The sequence below is a fragment of the Chiloscyllium plagiosum genome, unplaced genomic scaffold (genome assembly GCF_037043375.1).
Source record: "Chiloscyllium plagiosum isolate Xiang-an unplaced genomic scaffold, Cpla_swu_hap1 HiC_scaffold_1, whole genome shotgun sequence".
NCBI lineage: Eukaryota > Metazoa > Chordata > Chondrichthyes > Orectolobiformes > Hemiscylliidae > Chiloscyllium > Chiloscyllium plagiosum.
In genome coordinates, this window is record NW_028270139.1 from 10,399,873 (window position 1) to 10,420,402 (window position 20,530).

The 20,530-nt window shown below is 40.2% G+C and overlaps 1 protein-coding gene across 6 annotated transcripts in view; it reads right to left on the minus strand.

The window, feature by feature from the left end:
• Positions 1 to 20,530, minus strand: part of hhip (hedgehog interacting protein) — a 156,399-nt gene that overhangs the window by 25,683 nt on the left and 110,186 nt on the right. For all 6 annotated transcript variants that reach the window (XM_043699011.2, XM_043698993.2, XM_043698985.2 and 3 more), the window contains one exon: positions 2,932 to 3,080. In XM_043699011.2, coding sequence (XP_043554946.2) covers positions 2,932 to 3,080 — 149 coding nt within the window. The remainder of the gene's footprint in view (positions 1 to 2,931; positions 3,081 to 20,530) is intronic.

Consider the following 20,530-nt stretch of genomic DNA (forward strand, 5'->3'; position numbering starts at 1 on the left):
CTGTTTTTACCAGAGTTCACCAGAATAGACCTAACTAGAGGAATAAATCTAAAAGATGAACTACTTTGTCTCTTACAATGCCTTGATAATATGAAAAAAAAAGATTTTTATGCTCTTCAACAATGGAAGGACATTGCTTTAGCAATGAGTGTACTCAGTGGGGCACCTTAACCCAGAAAATTGAATTTGTTGCAGATTATGGTCAACGATGCATCAATAAACAGCAGTTCTACAGTGGGACACGATATAAACTCAGAAGTACTATGGGCTCGTAAGAAAGATATGACAATAATCAATGGTGATTTTAATATGCATTTCGATGACATTACTCAAATTGGCAAGGATTGCATTGAGAAGGAGTTCATTGAATGCGATAGAGATTGTTTTTTTGGAGCAATATGTTGGGAACCAACCAGGGACCAGGCTATTCTGGATTTAGTGTTGTGAAATGAAGTGGGAATAATTAATGGTCTCATAGTAAAAGGTCCTCTTGGCAAGAGTGATCATAACATGCTAGGATTTCAAATTCAGTTTGAGTGCAAGAAACTGGAGTCCCACACTAGTGTTCTGGAGTGAAACTAAGGCAATTACATAGGCATGCTAACAGATTTGGCCATGTAGTAGTGGACAGGAAGACTAGAAGGCAGAACAGTTGATGAGTAGTAACAGATGTTTGAGGAAATACTTAATTCCTTCCAACTAAAATATATTCGAGACAGGAAGAAAGATTGGAAGAGGGGGAAAATATCCATGGCGAAAGTGAGGACTGCGGATGCTGGAGATTAGAGTCAAGATTAGAGTGGTGCTGGAAAAGCACAGCAGGTCAGGCAGCATCTGAGGAGCAGGAAAATTGACGTTTCGGGCAGGAGCCCTTCAAATATCCATGGCTAAGCAAGGAAGTTAAAGATAACAAAAACAAAAACTAAGGCATACCATATACAAAGGCTAGTGACAGACTGGAAGATTATGAAAGAATGCTCGTGCAATATATAAAAGTGGATATCAAAAGCTTATATAAGTATATAAAAAGGGTGGGGGCAGCTGAAGCACATATTGGTCAGTTTGACAATGAAACTGGGGAATTAATATTGGGGACAGCAGAATAGCAAAGACAATGGTTATACTGTTTCAAAATTTGCTCAATGCAGGAAAGGTTCCACTGCATTGGAAAAAATGCAAATATAATACTCTTTTTAAATAGGAGGGAAGCAGAAAATAGGAAACTGTAGACCATTTAGTTTAACATCTGCCATTGGGGAATTATTAGAATCCGTCATTAAGGAAGTAATAAAAGGACATTTGGAAAGTCAAAACACAATGCAATATATGGTTTATAAGGGGCAAATCATGCTTGACTAAGTTGTTAGAGATCGTTGAAAATGTAACATAAAGAGTGAATAATGGGAACCTTGTAGAAGCAGTATATCTAGACTTTCAAAGGTATTTGATAAGGTGCTGCACAAAAAGATTAATACACAAGGTATGATCACATAGTGTTGGGGTAATTTATTTGCTTGGACAAAAGATTGGCTAACCAACAAAAAGCAGAAAGTTGGGATAAATAGATCTTTTTTTCTGGTTCGCAAGATGCAACTAGTGAGGTGCCACAGGGTTCAGTCATAGAGTCACATAGCATGGAAACAGACCCTTTAGTCCAACCAGTCCATGCCAAACATAATCCCAAACTAAACTAGTCCCACTCACCTACTCCTGGCCCATATCCCTCCAAATATTTCCTATTCATGTTCTCATGCAAATGTATTTTAAATATTGTAGTTGTACCCATATCCACCCCTTAGTCAGGAAGATCATTCCACACACAAACCACCCTCTATGTAAAAGATTTGCACTTCATGTCTTTTTTAAATCTCTCTCGTCTCATCTTAAAAATGTGCCCCTTAGTTTTGAAATCTCCCAACCTAGGAAAAAGACAACTACCATTAACCCTATCTGTACCCCTCATTATTTTATAAATCTCTAAAATGTTGCCTCTCAACTGCCTACACTCCAGTGAAAAGAAGTCCCAGCCTATCCAGCCTTTCTTATAACTCAAACTGTACCTAACCAGCAACATCGTGGTAAATCTTTTCTGAACCCTCTCCAGCTTAATGATATCCTTCCTATAACTGGGTGACCAGAACTGGACACAGTATTCCAGAAGAGGCCTCACCAATGTCCTGTACAACCTCAACATGACTTCCCAACTCCTGTACCCTAAGGGGAAAGTGAGGACTGCAGATGCTGGAGATCAGAGTCAAAAAGTGTAGCGCTGGAAAAGCACAGCCGGTCAGGCAGCTTCTGAGGAGCAGGACAGTAGATGTTTCGAGCATAAACTCTTCATCAATACTTCCTAACTTTGCATTGAAAGGATTTTTCTTTCATTTTTCTCAAAATCCCATTTCTTTCAGGTCTTCATTGGAAAATGTGAGAATTCACATAGCTGAAGAAACTACCTCAGTTGTGGCCATCATATGGAGAAACCTTCTGACAGTGACTACAAATTTTTGCTGAACAAAATGATGCTTTAGAATTTTACGTTAAACCTATGTAATAAAACTGAAGTCAATGACTATCAGGCACTGTTTGCTGCTTTGTGGCATAGTCTGACACTAAGAAGTGAGGTGACCATGTAGGTTCCCTAAAGAAACTGAATAAAAGATACATGCACTGGATGAAAATCCAGAAGGACATAGGTGTTACTCATGTGTTCTTTCACTGAGTATGGTTATGTGATTTTTTTAAAAATGCCAGAATATAAATGGTTTGATTCAAATAAATGATACGTAATTATTGCGGAACACTAATAATGTAGCTGACTTAATTTTTGCTTACAAATTGTTCAGATATAAAAGTTTGTTTTATAGCATTACGCCATTCCTTCAGTCTATAATATATTACATTTTTTTCAAAAGTGCAAGAGAACCTACTTACCCACTCTGCAGAACTCTCCCTCCCAGCCTGGACTACAGCAGCATTTTCCTGTTGGAGTACAATGTCCATTCCTACAGAGATGTGAGCATTCTGATGCTACTGGCTGTGGAGGCTGTACTGATCTTTTACATTCTTCTGGAACATTAGCTCTATTTTAAAATAAAGAAATGCCAAACATTTATGCTATTTGGCTGAGAATTGAGCTGTGTTATACCTCCACTGGTTTGTCAGATTATATTGACGCAGACAATTCAATCACTTGGATCAACCAATATTGTGCTTACTATCTTTTAAATGTAAAATTTCATTTTAATAATAAAATCATAATTGAAGTAGAAAACATCAGAGCCTAGAAATTACAAGATTAGAAGATTCACAAATAGACACATTTGCAAGACATTATTTTGTCTGCCATATCAACTTAAGAGTTTAAACAATTTATTTCAAATATATTAATGATTTATTTTGTGTGCTTTCATACAGTGATATTTCTAGATCTAAACACTTTTACCCAGATATCTTTTGTTGCTTAACTTTAAATACATTTAACAGACTAACTCTTGTTCTTTATACTTCAAGAATTGAAAGAAGTAACCCTAATACTCTCGGCTTTAGCTACAAAGGACAATATCCCTATTGCCATGGTGACCACCTTTTCTTTTTGTCTGACTAAATTTCAGACCTGTGGACATGCAATTCATAATCCTTCTTTCCTCTACACTTCTCAGTATCCAACTTATTTTTTAGTTTTCTTTCTCTTTTCCAAATGCATTACCTTATATTTCCCCCGATGAAATTCCATTTTGTCATCTTCCATCCACCTGACCAATCATTGTTATCTTCCTTTAGTCAATGGCTTTCTTCCTCATTATTAATCTGATGACCAATTTTCACATTATGTGCAAACTTCTGAATCAGGCCTCTTATAGATCTAATCATCAATGGCAAGGGGCCCAGAATTCAGCCTTGTGAAACCCTCCACAAAACTGCCTTCCAATTACAACAATAACTTACTGCCACTGAATCAACTTTAGATCCTACTTCTTATTTCCTCTTAGATCTCATTAGTTTTTAATTTATTGATCAGTCTGCCATATGGAACCTTGTCAGATGCCTTGTTAAGATCCAGGTACGATACATCAAACTTGCAGCATATAAACAGTCCCAGAAGAAACAGCAAAGGAGTCCTGTCAATGGTAGAGATGGTGTCAAAAGTGACATTACTGAAGGAGAGGTCCCACCCAGTTTCATTGATGCCTCCCTGGAGGCACTGCTTCTGGCCAGAATGGCTCCCACACCAGCTCATCAAAGCAAGAAGGTATGGACAGAGACTGCTGATAATCTGAGAAGCCATGGGTGATCTCATTTAATGTGGCTCTATCTCTGATCAATGACCTGATGTGCTCCAGCAAGCGGAGTACAATGCTTACTATTATGTTTAGAGGCTTAAATGTGATACAGGCTTAAATGTCGACACATGACAGCTACAATACTGTGAATAGTTTTCGTTCTGTTATCGAAGGAAAGGTATAGTGGCATTGGAGTAGACCAGAGAAGGTTCATTGGTTTGATTCTGGATATGCATGGACTTTCTTACAAGAATAGATCGAGTAGGTTGGACTTGTACTCAATGGAGTTTAGAAGGAGGACAGGAGTCTTACTGAAACATATATTCTTAGGGGAAAGGTTGCTTCCCTTGTGGAAGAGTGTAGAACCAGAGTGCATAATCCAAGGATACATGGTCACCTATTTAAGGCAGAGAAGGTAGTCAATCTGTGGAAATCTTAACTGCAGAGAACTGTTGAAGCTGAGTTGTTAAGTATATTCGCAGTTCAGTTAGATTTTTAACGAGTAAGGGATGAAAAGTTATGGGAATAAGGCAGGAAAATGGCTTTGAGAATTAATATATCTCCTTGAATGGTTAAGCTGACTCACTGGGCCAAATGACCCAGTTCTACCCCTACATCGTACGGTAGCTGCTGCTGGGCATGATATGCACTTGAGGCAAGGTCCATTGCGGATCTCAGGCCAGAGCGAATAATATCGAGGGGTTGCATTGCTCACATGGGGAAAGTGGTTTGACAGCAAAGACAACGTAGTGACTCAGCAAAAATCCCATCACCTCCAGAAGAATCCATTAGTAACACTACATATTTATTTCATCTGCTCCCCCACCTGCATGCTGAGCTCCTTCCTCACTCATGACTTGTTCAATACCGTTAGCAATGCAATGGAACCCTTAAGTGGACATTACTTATGGACTTTACTGGGGTGAAGGTGGGAAGGAAGCAGAATTCTGACCCACCGCCCTCTTGATTTATTACATGTCACCTGACATCAAACTTGCCAAAGGGGAGGCATGGAATCCTACTAAGTGAATTGAATAGATATAAAACTGTTGTGAACCACTGGATGCTATTTTATCATGATACATTCTCTTTTTAGGGAAGTCTGGATGAGTTGCTTCCATTCCATCTCCATGGCTCTGAGATAGCTGATAAATTGGAGTCAAAGGCTGGCAGGAAAAATGGTTACTAAATAATGGACAGGTTTTCATAAAGAGATAGGACACAGTCAAGGTATATTCTAACAAAGAGGAAAAGTAAAGCAAATAAATTTGTAGCTCCCTGGGTGATAAATGAAATAGGGATTTAGACGAAAAAGAAAATCTGTGCTCACAATACTTACAATATAGCACAAATATAAAGCCATTATCATAAGGATTTATACAACCTAGAGCTAGGCTGAATGTAATAGATTCAGAGAGGTGAGAGAACAACCAAAGATGCCAAGAAAGAGTATGAAAAGAAACTGGCATGAAAAGGAATGCTACAGTCTTTTATAACATATAAGGATTCTGGGTAATCCAAGATGGAGAACGGGAAAAATTTCTGGCTGTAACAACTGCTCCTTTTTTGATGTATTTTAGGTGTTGGAAGTGAATTCCTCGAATTCCAGGCACAGCAGTTACTGTTTTATAAGCTGTTGCATTGTTTGGAACTTTGGAGAAAAAAGTCAAAACAACAGCACTTTTAAAAGGGAGAAGAACAGACAAAGGAAGCACATGGTGAGGTCAGTGCAGGAGAGAGAGAGAGAGGGAGGGGGGAGAGAGTGAAAGTGAGAGAGAGAGAGAGAAACCCACATTGCTAACTGACAGAGGTAGCAGTTACTGCCTTTGCTGTTGAATTCATGAGTCGCTGGACACTGGAGTGCCATCTGGGAAAATTAAAAAACAGTGAACTTCACAACTGATCTTGGAGGAACCTGTCTGGAAGCAGTCACAGCACAGAAGCAGAAAAGTGGATTTTAAGCGCGACCTTAAAATAAGTCTGCAGTAGTGGGTACAGAGGGTTCTTTCTTGATTATATGTTTTATTGAGCTATGTCTCTTGATTAAACTTAAAATATAAGCCATAAGTATTAATATAACCTGGAGCAGTGTTTTGTAGAAGAATAAAAGTTCTATTTTCTGGGTCTGTAGGTTGAAAGAAGTAAAAATGGCCTTTAGTAGAGTGATAGAGCTTAAAAATGTATTGCTGGAAAAGCACAGCAGGTCAGGCAGCATCAAAGGAGCAGGAGAATCGACGTTTCAGGCATAAGCCCTTCTTCAGGAAGGGCTGCGTTTTTCCAGCAACACATTTTTAAGCTCTGATCTTCAGCATCTGCAGTCCTCACTTTCTTTTAGTAGAGTGATTGACTCTTCTTGTCAGATGTGGGAGTTTAGGGAGAGTTTACGGGTCACTGCAGAATATATCTGCAAAAAATACTGTTGGTTTTGAATCCTATCAGATCGAATGGATCAGTTGGAGAAGCAATTAGAGACAATGAGGAATTTACAAGAGCAAGGGGATGTTATGGATGACAGTTATAGGAAGGGGGGAAAGTCTCAGATACAGTCACATAGATGGGTTAACTCCAGGAAAAGTAAGAGAGGTAGGCAGGTAGTGCAAGAGTCTTCTGCAATCCCCATTTCAAACAAGTATGCTGTTTTGGAAAATGTAGGGGGTGATGGATTCTCAGGGGAATGTAGCATGAACAGACAAGTTTCTGGTATTGAGACTGGCTCTAATGTAACGAGAGGTACATCGGGTTCCAAGCTACTGACTGTGTTAGGGGAGTCTCTAGTCTGAGGTACAGACAAATGTTTCTGTGGCCAGCAGTGAAAAATCAGAATGGTGTGTTGCTTCCCTGGTGCTGGGATCAAGGATCTCTCAGAAAGGTTGCAGAATGTTCTCAAGGGGGAGAGGGACCAGCAGGAGGTCAGTGTGCACATTGGAACCAATGACATAGGAAGGGAAAAGGTTGAGATTCTGAAGGGAGATTACAGAGAGTTAGGCAGGAATTTAAAAAGGAGGTCCTCAAGAGTAATAATATCTGGATTACTCCCAGTGCTACGAGCTAGTGAGGGCAGGAATAAGAGGATAGAACAGATGAATGCATGGCTGAGGAGAAGGATTCATATTTTTGGATTGTTGGAAGTTGTTTTGGGGTAGAAGTGACCTGTACAAGAAGGACGGATTGCACCTAAATGGGAAAGGGACTAATATACTGGCAGGGGGATTTGCTAGAGCTGCTCGGGAGGATTTAAACTAGTAAAGTGCAGGGGTGGGACCCAGGGAGATGGTGAGGAAAGAGATCAATCTGAGACTGGTACAGTTGAGAACAGAAGTGAGTCAAACAGTCAGGGCAGGCAGGGACAAGGTAGGACTAATAAATTAAACTGCATTTATTTCAATGCAAGGAGTCTAACAGGGAAGACAGATGAACTCAGGGCATGGTTAGGAACATGGGACTGGGATATCATAGCAATTACAGAAACATGGCTCAGGGATGGACAGGACTGGCAGCCTAATGTTCCAGGATACAAATGCTACAGAAAGGATAGAAAGGGAGGCAAGAGGAAGTGGGGGAGGGGCGGGGGGTGGCATTTTTGATAAGGGATAGCAATACAGCTGTACTTAGGGAGGATATTTCCAGAAATACATCCAGGGAAGTTATTTGGGTGGAACTGAGAAATAAGAAAGGGATGATACCTTATTGGGACTGTATTATAGACCCCCCTAATAGACAGAGGGAAATTGAGGAACAAATTTGTAAGGAGATCTCAGCTATCTGTAAGAATAATAGGGTGTTATGGTAGGGGATTTTAACTTTCCAAACATAGAATGGGACTGTCATAGTGTTAACGGCTTAGATGGAGAGGAATTTGTTAAGTGTGTACAAGAAAATGTTCTGAGTCAGTCTGTGGATGTACCTACTAGAGAAGGTGCAAAACTTGACCTACTCTTGGGAAATAAGGCAGGGCAGGTGACTGAGGTGTCAGTGAGGGAGCACTTTGGGGCCAGCAACCATAGTTCTATTAGTTTTAAAATAGTGATGGAAAAGGATAGACCAGATCTAAAAGTTGAAGTTCTAAATTGGAGAAAGGCAAATTTTGACGGTATGAGGCAAGAACTTTCAAAAGCTGATTGTGGGCAGATGTTCGCAGATAAAGGGATGGCTGGAAAATAGGAAGCCTTCAGAAATGAGATAATGAGAATCCAGAGAAAGTATATTCTTGTTCAGGTGAAAGGAAAGGCTGGTAAGTGTAGGGAATGCTGGATGACTAAAGAAATTGAGGGTTTGGTTAAGAAAAAGAAGGAAGCATATGTCAAGTAGAGACAGGATAGATCAAGTGAATCGTTAGAAGTGTATAAAGGCAGTAGGAGTATACTTAAGAGGGAAATCAGGAGGCATGAGATAGATTTGTCAAATAGAGTTAAGGAGATTCCAGAGACTTTTTACAAATACATTAAGGACAAAAGAGTAATTAGAGAGAGAATAGGGCCCCTCAAAGGTCAGGAAGGCGGCCTTTGTGTGGAGCCGGAGGAGATGGAGCAGTATTTTGCATCAGTTTTTTTACCGTGGAGAAGGACATGGAAGATATAGACTGTAGGGAAATGGATGGTGACATCTTGAAAAATGTCCATATTCCAGAGGAGGAGGTGCTGGGTGTCTCGAAACGCATAAAAGTGTATAAATCCCCAGGACCTGATCAGATGTACCCTAGAACTCTGAGGGAAGCTAGGAAAGTGACTGCTGGGCCTCTTACTGAGTTATTTGTACCAGCTATAATCACAGGAGAGGTGCCAGACGACTGAAGGTTGGCTAACGTGGTGCCACTGTTTAAGAAAGGTAGTAAAGACTAGCCAGGGAACTACAGACCAGTGAGCCTGACGTCGATGGTGGGCAAGTTGTTGGAGGGAATCCTGAGGGACAGGATGTACATGTATTTGGAAAGCCAAGAATTGATTAGGGATTGTCGACCTGTGTTTACGTGTGGGAAATCATGTCTCACAAACTTGATTGAGTTTTTTGAAGTAGTAATAAAGAGGATTGACAAGGGCAGAGTGATGGACATGATCTACATGGACTTCAGTAAGGCGTTCGACAAGGTTCCCCATTGGAGACTGGTTAGCAAGGTTCGATCTCATGGAATACAGGGAGAACTCACCATTTGGATACAGAACTGGCTCGAAGATAGAAGACAGAGGGTGGTGGTGGAGGGTTGTTTTTCAGACTGGAGGCCTGTGACCAGTGGAGTGTCACAAGGATCGGTGCTGGGTCCACTACTTTTCATCATTTATACAAATGATTTGGATGTGAGCATAAGAGGTATAGTTCTTAGGTTTGCTGATGACACCAAAATTGGAGGTGTAGTGGACAGCAAAGAAGGTTACCTCAAAGTACAATGGGATCTTCATCACATGGGCCAATGGGCTGAGAAGTGGCAGATGAAGTTTGATTTAGATAAATGTGAGGTGCTGCGTTTTGGGAAAGCAAATCTTAGCAGGACTTATACACTTAATGATAAGGTCCTAGGGAGTGTTGCTCAACAGAAAGACCTTGGAGTGCAGGTTCATAGCTCCTTGAAAGTGGAATTGCAGTAGATAGGATAGTGAAGAAGGTGTTTGGTATGCTTTCCTTTAGTGGTCAGAGTATTGAGTACAGGAGTTGGGAGGTCATGTTGTGGCTGTACAGGACATTGGTTAGGCCACTATTGGAATATTGCATGCAATTCTGGTCTCCTTCCTATCGGAAAGATATTGTGAAACTTTAAAAGGTTCAAAAAAGATTTACAAGGATGTTGCCAGGCTTGGAGGATTTGAGCTGTAGGAAGAGGCTGAACAGGCTGGGGCTGTTTTCCCTGGAGCGTCAAAGGCTGAGGTCTATAAAATTATGAGGGGCATGGATAGGATAAATAGACAGAGTATTTTCCCTGGGGTGGGGGAGTCCAGAACCAGAGGGTATAGGTTTACGGTGAGAGGGGAAAGATATAAAAGAGACCTAAGGGGTAACTTTCTCACTCAGAAGGTGGTACGTGTATGGAATGAGCTGCCAGAGGAAGTGGTGGATATTGGTACAATAGAAACATTTAAAAGGCATATGAATAGGAAGGGTTTGGAGGGATATGGGCCGGGTGCTGGCAGGTGAGACGAGATTGGGTTGGCATGTCTGGTCGGCATGACGGGTTGGACCGAAGAGTCTGTTTCTCTGCTGTACATCTCTATGACTCTATGGTTCTATATCATTAGTAAAACAGAATTAAAAAGGCAAGTGTGGTTCATGAGGAGCATTACTGAGGTATGAAATGAACTTAAACTTCTGAGTTTAATAAAGAAGATGCTGTCAAGATCCTGGTGAAAGAAGAGATCATTCAGACACTGAAGTATTTAAAATTTATAAAGAGGAGGTATCAGACTTAAAATTTATAAGATGCCTAAACTGGATGAGGTGCATCCAAGTGCACAGAGAGAAATGAGAGTAGAGGTTGCTGAGGCGTTGGCTCGCAAGAAAAGGAAATAGGACAAAAGAATTCCAACTCAGTGCAAAACTAATTGACTGGTCAACTATCAGTGTTCCACTATCAACTTCTTTACCAACAAAACCAGAGAGATTGATCTTTTATCTGTTTTGGACTCACTTCTTATTTCTCATCTCAGTGTGTTATTACTCTTCCTTTACACATTTAGTCATTAATAAACTCATTTCTTTGCTAAAAATGTGTTGCTGGAAAAGCGCAGCAGGTCAGGCAGCATCCAAGGAACAGGAGAATCGACGTTTCGGGCATAAGCCCTTCTTCAGGAAAGGGCTTATGCCCGAAACTTCGATTCTCCTGTTCCTTGGATGCTGCCTGACCTGCTGTGCTTTTCCAGCAACACATTTTCAGCTCTGATCTCCAGCATCTGCAGCCCTCACTTTCTCTCATTTCTTTGCTAAATCAAGAAAGCCTTATTAAATTAGCTCCTTTAAAACAAATTCATTTGGTCTGGGAGACAGGTATCTATAATTTATAAAGGCATCCATTTTAAATTAGACATTTAAATTAGCCATGTTGCAACTAACTGAGAGAATGGGTGAACAATGAAGCAGAGCCATTTAGTTTTTCTGCACCTATGAGCTTAACGATGTGGGTATTCATCTGGAGCTGGATTAACTTGGGCAAATTTCCTGGGGTCTGGTCGTAACATTAACCAGCTAAGCACTTTCACCATTTTTGCTTAAATTTAAGGGAATGAGATTGCTGGTTTTCATGAAAGGCTAACCAGGGAACCAGGCTAACCAGAAGGATTTAAAAAGATGGCCATCCTGTTGGAAGAGGTCAAAAAGACACCTAGGCAAAACAATTCACCAGCATGCTAAGTCTTGGGAAGAAACCTGGCTTCCTCAGGGGAAATTAGCTCCTTTCAAACTCAATGCTGATCTGAAGGACAATTATGAGATAGTGATCCAATTACCAGACATATTGTTTTATTTTGCTGAATTTCACCAGGGTAAGGGTGCTGGAGCTTTAAGAGCACTGACTTTCATCTATATTATGTGGTGGGAAACCTTAAACTCACTGTGGGACCCCCACCTCTCAGTGAAGAAAGCCCTATCCTTGCCAGCTGCAGATTAATCTGATTAACTGGCAGTTCTTGTGATCCAACAATGCTAGAACTAAATAGCTGACACTGCTAGGATTTCAAACTATCCCATGAAGAAGGCAGCATAGACACTGGTCTCAGGCAAGTCTGGGAATTATGGAGATGGAGAGATTAGGCATCCTAGGAAGAGGTAGGAAGGTGCAGGGAGGAGGCAAAAAAGTGGGGGTACAATATTTTGCGGTGGTGGGTCGGGTGGGGGAGTTTCTTAATTAGGTTAACACTGTTAGATGCTTAATTGCACATTAGTTGGCTGGGGGAGAGGGTGGGGTTAAAATCCAATTCCTTATTTCTCTTTTCGCAAGGAGCTTCGTTGGCTGGTGAATCCAGGTAAAATTTAGTTTTTGAAGCTTGCTGTAATGCAATAGAGCTTAATTATTTGTCCGTGGTCTTGTCTCACTGAGTGTTCTAGTCCAATTGTGAAAGATTGGAGAATCACAAGGATAGAAGCTTGAAAGATATAACCTGCTCATTGCATTACAAGTGACTAAGAACGTTATACTTCTAATTTAAGCAATTTTAAAATTACATACTGATCAGTTTAGGCACTTTTCTAAGTCTAAGGCACTTGGATCGATTTACTGTAGTGACCAACACTGTTGTGCCTGAGAATATCCAAGACAAATCCGGAATTTGGCACAATGTCGTACTACATTTCCAAATTAGGGTCAAAGTAACACCTCTGCATACTATTGGCTTATACCCAGTAGAGACTGGATTTAGACAGGCAACTATAATTTTAATTAGGACCCTTATTAGATAGCAAACAGACATTCAACTGATCAATCGAGATTGGATTTGAACACCAGAGGTGAAATGTTAATGTTTACCCCATTGTTATGCCTAGTCTATGCTCAAATAGCCCATTTGTACTCAATGGGAATCGCATTAATCATTATTGAGAAAATATTGAACAAATGCCCAAGCTTAGGAAAGTAAAGTCACTGTAAGTAGTTTGAACAATTACACCAACACTAATCTTGTTTGGGTAAGGTACTGGAAAAGACTTTTAAACAAGCAACTTTTTTTCTTTTTGAATTTCTGTATCAAGAGAAAATTGAAAGAATAATGCATTCCGTCTGGTGTCAGAGCGTTGTGATTGAAACAAACATAAGCTTAGTACTGTACCGACATTTTCTGACCCATAGCCTTTAACAGCTCTGAAAACATTTGAAAAATGACACCCAGTGTTCTTTGCATCAATGACAATAGCTCAGAGGTCAGTACAACTACTAAACAGTTTGTATTACTGTCAGGGTGGCCTTAAAACAACACCTGTTGCACAAGTACTTGAACAAACAGCTGGGTCAACAGGCATCAAGGGAATTTCACAATGTAACATCTATCACAGAAGAGGGCACAGAGAATTTACTACTGTTCTCTAAAGTTGGTTGAACAGTTTGAAAAGTCGAAATGCACACACATTATTAAAGCTCTTAAGGGAATGGTTTATGCGTGTGGCTGGGTAATTGAGATAAGCAATCTATGGCAATATTATGCTCACTGGCCAAATGAAACAAAACACTGTGCTAATTTTAGTATGCAATTCCTTGCAAAGAATGATGTTAATTCACAAGAAAGAGTGAATAGCCAAATGTTATATACAACATAAAATATGCTTTTAAAACAGTCATGACAAAATAGTATATTTTACTACAGCTTAAAAGGCAGACACAATTGGGAGTACTCTAACCAATCATCCACTGGGGAAAATGACTGAGTAAACATCCAAAACACAGGAGTCACTTTCATTCAGTCGATGCTGCACATTGTGTTAATCACATCACCCCTTAACCCATCATAGTCGGCTGGTGCATTGTGAGGTCCCAGTATAACCTTCAAGATATTTCAGCTCAAGACCACCCCGCTAGTTTGGACAACATGATCATAAAACCAAGGTCAGACGAGTCAGTTCCTTGAAATCAGATACAAATACTGTAACAGGCGCAACTAACTCAGTCCAAGAAACTAAATCACTGAACCTAATGTGAAAAGATTTGTTAAGTTTGCAGACATGACAGCAACAGCACAACATCGATCTAGCTGTAACTGTGTTCTGAACTAATAATAATTCCTTTGTTTGAAGGATATATAAACTTCTTCACGACTAAGATTAAACGATGATGGTTTACTTCCTTATGCAATCTTTTAATTATCCAATTTGCATCTACATAAAGCTTTCAACATGGCAAATATCCCAAAATGGTTCACAGGGGCATTGTTAAATAAAATTTGACAGAGAGGCACAAAAGGAGATATTGGTACAGGTGCCCAAAGGGTTGATCAGAAAAAGGTGGAGTGGAGCATCTTAAAGGAGGGAAAGAAATGTTAGAGATTTATGGAGGATATTCCAGAAATTCAGGCCTGGGTATCTGAAGGGAAAAACATTAATAATGGAGCAAAGGAAATTGGGAAGCACAAGAAATCTGATTGGAAGAGCACAGAAATCTTGGAGAGTTGTTGGGCTCGAGAAGACTTCAGGGATAGGCAGAAGCAAGAGTCAAGGAAAGAACTGAAAACGAGAATAAGAATTTTAAACATCGACGTGGCTAGACTGAGAGCCAATGAAAATCAACAGTGTTGCAGTGATTGGTGATTAGGACTCCATGTGAGTCAGAACATAGGTAGCAGAGTTCAAGTTTTATCAGGAAGCATTTTGCATTATAGCTCCTTATGAACCAATTCAAAAAATGGCTTTGTTTCACAAGTTTGGTTCAGATTTTTCCACATGATAAGTATTAACCGCTGCTTGTTATTTTAGAATCATTGGGTTTTAAAGCATGGAAAAAAGTCCTTTGGCCAATGTTGTCCAGATTTGATATCAAACATTCATCTATTCTAATCTAATTTTTCAGCATTTGGCTCATGACATTGGATGCCATGAGATTTCAATTCTGCGATAGTTTCTTAATTCTTTCCAAAGTGAGAAAACTTTGCATTTGAAAAACACATGTAGTATAGCATTCAGTGGTGGAGGACATTTTGTTCATGTGGTGCCAATCAAGCGGGCTGCTTTGACCAGGATAATGTCAAGCTTCTTGAGTGTTGTTGGAGTTGCACCCATCCAGGCAAGTGGGGAGTATTCCATCACACTCCTGACCTGTAAATGATGGATGGGCTTTGGAAAGTCAGGAGGTGAGTTACTTGCCACAGTACTCCTAGCCTATGACCTGCGCTTGTAGCCACTGTGTTTATGTGGCGAGTCCAGTTGAGTTTCTGGTCAATGGTAATCCCCAGGGTGTGGTAATGAGGAATTCAATGATGGTAACACCATTGAATGTCAAGGGGTGGTGATTAGATCGTCTCTTATTGGAGATGGTCATTGCCTGGCATTTATGCGGTGAGAATGTTACTTGCCACTTGGTGCTCTGATGAAGAGTCATCTAGACTCAACATGTTAGCTTGCTCTATCTCTATGGATGCTGCCTGAGCCACTGAGATTTTCAGTATTTTTTGTTGTAGGTATGAATTGCAGCACCTACAGTAGTTTGCTCCTTACTTGCTACTTGCCAGCCCAAGTCTGGATATTGTCCAGATCTTGTTCCATTTGCACATGGACTGCTTCAGCATCTGAAGAGTAATGAATGGTGCTGAACATTATTCAATTATCATTAAATATCCTCACTTCTGACCTTATAATGGAGAGAAAGTCATTGATAAAGCAGCTGAAGATTGTTGGGTCTAGGACACTCTCCTGAGGAACTCCTTCAGAGATGTCTTGGAGCTGAGATGACTGACCTTCAACAACCACAACCTATGTAGCAGGTATAACTCCAACTGGCGAAGAGTTTGCCCCCGATATCCACTGGTTCCAGTTTTGCTAGGGCTCCTTGATATCACGCTTGGACAAATGTGGCCATGATATCGAGGGCTGTCACTCTCACATCACCTCAGTTGGTCTAGGTTAATGAGCCCTGAAACAGTTCTTACACCAGGGTCAACAATGGTGCTGGAAGGTTGCCCAGCATAAAGTTTTTGATGAAATGAAGCAACTTCTGGTCTCATTAGGAATTCTAACACAATATTAATCACATTTACCAACCATTGGAGCAACTGGTGCATTTGTGTTACTGATAAAACAGAACTAGATATGAGTGTAATTGATGAGGAGGATGTAAAGAGGTATCAAGGTGGTTTATACAGTTCGAATGAGTGGACAAATACATGGCAGTTACAGTTTAACATGAATAACTGAAGTTGTCCTCTTTAGTAGGAAGAATTGAATTTCAAAGAATTATTGAAATGGTGATAGATTGGGAAATCAGATGAACAAAGGGATCTTCAGTGTCTTTGTACAATGGACATAGCAAATCTAACAGGGTTTGGAAGAAGTTGGGTATAGATCAAACTGTAAATAAAAGAGTTCATGTAGCAATTTACATGGACTTTAGCAGCATTACTGTGGGCAAGACAACAAGAGACGCCAATAAATCAGCCTGCATATTCCAGAGGTCCACTTACTGTTTTCTCCCTAGGGTCAGTGTTCCTCTTCACTCAGTCCTGAAATCACCCTTCCTCACCATCCAAACCCACTCCAACCCCCTTCCTGCTTAATTATCCCCGGTTCTATTGCCATTGCAAAGGGCAATTTCAACTGACGCTAGATCCCCACGCATCTTCTGAAATCCTCAGGAAGGGACTTTTCCCTAGGCTAGGGGAGTCCAAAACTAGAAGGCGTAAGTCTAAAGTGAGACTGAAAAGATTTAAAAGGGAACCTGAGCAGCAACCTTTTCACAGAGGGTGGTGTGTATATGGAATGAGCTGCCAGAGGAAGTGGTAGAGGTGGGTACAATTACAACATTGAAAAGGATGGGGGATATGAATAGGAAAGATTTACAGGGATATTGGCCAAACACAGGCAAATGGGAATAGATCATAGGAACCCTGGTTAACATGGACACGTTGGACTGAAGGTTCTGTTTCCTTGCTGTATGACTATGCTTTTTGATGCCCCATGACCAACGAACCTTTGAACTTAATTCTGTCCATTTATCATTTTCAATGCATTTATGAGTGTGCACACATAAATCCCTAAAGGAGGTACTATAAATGGAAATAAATATTTGTATAGTACTTTTATGACTTCCCAAGCACTTCACAGTCAATGCAGTACTTCTGAAATGTAGTTACTGGTTGCAATGTGAAAAAGTTGGAGATGGAAGGAACTGATTGAATGTTGCCTCTCAGCCTCCTCTGTAGGTGCCCATGTTATAGATGTTAGTCTTCAGACAACTTGATTCGCTCAATGTGAATTGTTGAACACAAGGAATACCGCAAAGTCTATGTGCCCTGACAATATTCTCACTGTAATGTTGAAACTTAGCTCCAGAACAAACTACATGTAACCAAATTGTTTTGATATAGCTGCAGCACTAACATTTACCGTACAATTTAGCAAATTGCATGAGGTGCCTTTTCCCCAGTAAGCAAGACAAATCCAGTCTGGTTAATTGTCACCCTTTTGGTTTACTCTCAAAAATCAAGGAAGTGATGAAAGGTGTCAGCAACATTGCTATCAGGTGTTATTTTACCCACTTATAACCCCGTAAATGATGGTTAGTTTGAGTTCTGCCAGGGAAATTCAGCTCTTGGTCTACTTCAACAAGGATGGGCACAACTGTTGAAATCCAGAGATGAGACACCTTTGATTTCAAGATAGCATTTGACAAAGAGTGACATTAAGCAGCTCGAGTAAAATTGAAGAAAATAGAAATAGAGATTTTTAAATGTACAGAGGAACTAACAGGGAGGTCAGATTCCACAGAATACTGGGGAACTCAGTCACCGAGGGAAATAATAGTTATGTCATTTCACGAAGGAGTGGTCTAAAAGAGTAAATAAGAGACAATCTAGGAGTTGGGGTTTAAAGGTATTAATTGGGTATGCAGGTAGATGAAATTTCTTGATCTTTTTTACTTTAAACTAGGACAATAGTTTAAGCTAAAGCCAAGGAGATAATAATATTAAACTAAATTTATAGCATATTAGTAATGTTATAAACTTTAACTATAAATAATGTTTGGGTAATATTTCAAAACCTGAAAGTCCAAATAATTAAATATCATACAGTAGAGAAGGTATGCCGGTGATGCTTTAGATCAGAGCACGTGACTAGCAGTGGATACCTGTGTAGAATCCTGGAAACTTTAGGCACGGCCAAGTATTAGGCATGGAATCAGTCACATGGATATTTTTTCTAGGAGGCAGTCACATGTATTAGATACTTCAGATTTAGTCCATGGTCAGAAAAAGGGGTGTGTGACTATATGTGAAGAAGGATAGGGATTCAGCAAGAAGCACTGGAGGAGCCTCAGCCATTACACACATCTAACAAGCACAAGGTCTTTGCAGCCTGTATCGATAATACTGGGTACTACAGAGAGGATGAGCAAACTGACCAGAGTACTGTGGTTCATGGAACCATTCAAGTTGAGGAACGAAAAGGAATGCTATAGTCGTAGATGGGGAGTACCATTCTCTGCAACTGACAGCATGTATTCCAAAAGCTATGTTGCCTGCTTAGTGCCAGGGTTAAGGATATTTTCTTGGTTTGGAGAGGAGGTTGGAGTTAAAGGGGAAGGATCCAGCTGTCACGGTCCAGGGGAGTACCAACAACACATGCAGGGTAAGAAAGAGGTTCTGTTAAGGAAGCATGAGAAGTCCACTGTAAAGGGATTTAAACAGCTGAATGAGCTACTAAGTTCTTAGTTTCTAAAACATGTCTAGATCTTGAAAATTACTGCATGGTTTCTCACAGCAGTGTCCTCAGACCAACTATCTTCACACGTTTCATCGGTGACCATCCCTCCATCATACGATTAGAGACGATGTGCTTCCTGATGATTGTGATGTTTGCCTTCACTGCAACTTATTCAATACTGAGGCTGTCGGAGCCAAGTGCCAGTGACAATTGGTGACCATGATCAGTGTTTGCTGAATAATTGAGAAAGGCAAATGGGCTTATGATGCTAGAGGGCTAATAGGAGGCCTTCCATCACTGAAAATCCTGCTGACAGAGGCAGGAGTTGTCAATGTGGGTGAGAGAGAGAGAAGAGAAAAGAGATAGAGATAGAGAAGACTGCGAACTGGAAATATACACCGAACAGTTTTCAAATGTTTTTGACACAAGGCTCAAGCTACCAGCTAACATTGTGGATGGCCAGTGGCTATGCATGTATTGGGGAGTGGTCACTAGCTAGATGGAAAGCTGCCTCTTCCCCATAACACTGGTTTGCTTCAGGGAGGTCAGCTCCATCCCTTGACCATGCTTTGGCCTCAGCGACCGGCAGTAGTGCAAGTCGAGATTAATAAGTAGTGACATGTGCTGTCAGATGATCTAGATTGCGATGTAAATATTGAAAGGCATGTGACATTTAGGAAGGACAAGAATTTTGGAGTGGTTTTGGTGAAGAAAATATTAGCACAATAGAGGGGGATAACCTAAATTCAGGAAACCAGGATATAGAAGCAGTCTGGAAAGAGATGAGGAATAATAAAGACAAGAGGTCATTTGTGGGAGCTGCATACTGGCACCCTAGTGGTAACCACATGGTAGGACAGGACATGTATCATGGAAGAAATAATGGGAGCTTGTCAAAAGGGTATAGTGATAATCATGGCAGATTTTAACGAGCATGCTGTTCAGAAAAATCAGGTAGGGAAAAGTAGTCAAGTTGAAGAAATCAATGAACGTTCTTCGGACTTTTTTTTCTAGACTAGCATGCTGTGGCACCAACCAAAGAGCGAGCTATACTGGACCTGACTTTTAGCAAGGATTTAGGACATATACTGACCTCCTAGTGGAAATACCCCCTGGGTAGCACTGACCACAATATGATTGAAGTTGACATACAATTTAAGGGAGAAAAGTATGGATCCAAAACCACAAATTTGAATTTAAACACGAGCAATTGAAGGGCAAGAAAGCAGAGCTCATGAAAGGGGACTAGCAATTTAGGTTTAGGGACAGGACAATAGAAATGCAGTGCCAACCATTTAAGGGAATATTACATAAAGCGCAGAATAGATACATTCCAACACTTAATAAACATTCTAAGGGACCTGTAATCTGCGGTTAACTAACCAAGTCAAAGATAGTATTAAGCTCAAAGAAAAGGCACATAATTGCACAAAGATAGTTGGCAGATCAGAAAATTAGACAGGATATGAAAAACAGCAAAGTATTACTAAAAGGTTAATAAGGAAAGAAAAAATTAGAGTACAATAGAAAGTTAGGCAAAAATATAAAAACAGATCAGAGAAGTTTTTCAGGTACTTATAGAAAAACATTAACAAACTTAGTGTTGGTCCGATAGAAAATGATTCTGGGGAATTAGAAATGGAGGATAAAGAAATGACAGGGAAACTGAATAAACAGGACATAAGCATCCCGGAAATACCTGTATATCAGGAATTAAAAGGAGGGAGGAAGTCAAGAACATTACAATTACCATGGAAGCAGTACTGAATAAATCATTGAAGCTGTGAGTTGTCAAGTCCCCAGGTCCTGATGGATTTCATCTTAGGGTCTTAAAAGAAGTAGCTAATGTTGGTTTTAATTTTCCAAAATTCACTGAATTTGGGGAAGTTTCCTTTAGAATCAAAAATAGCTAATGTATCTCCTGTATTCAAAAAGGG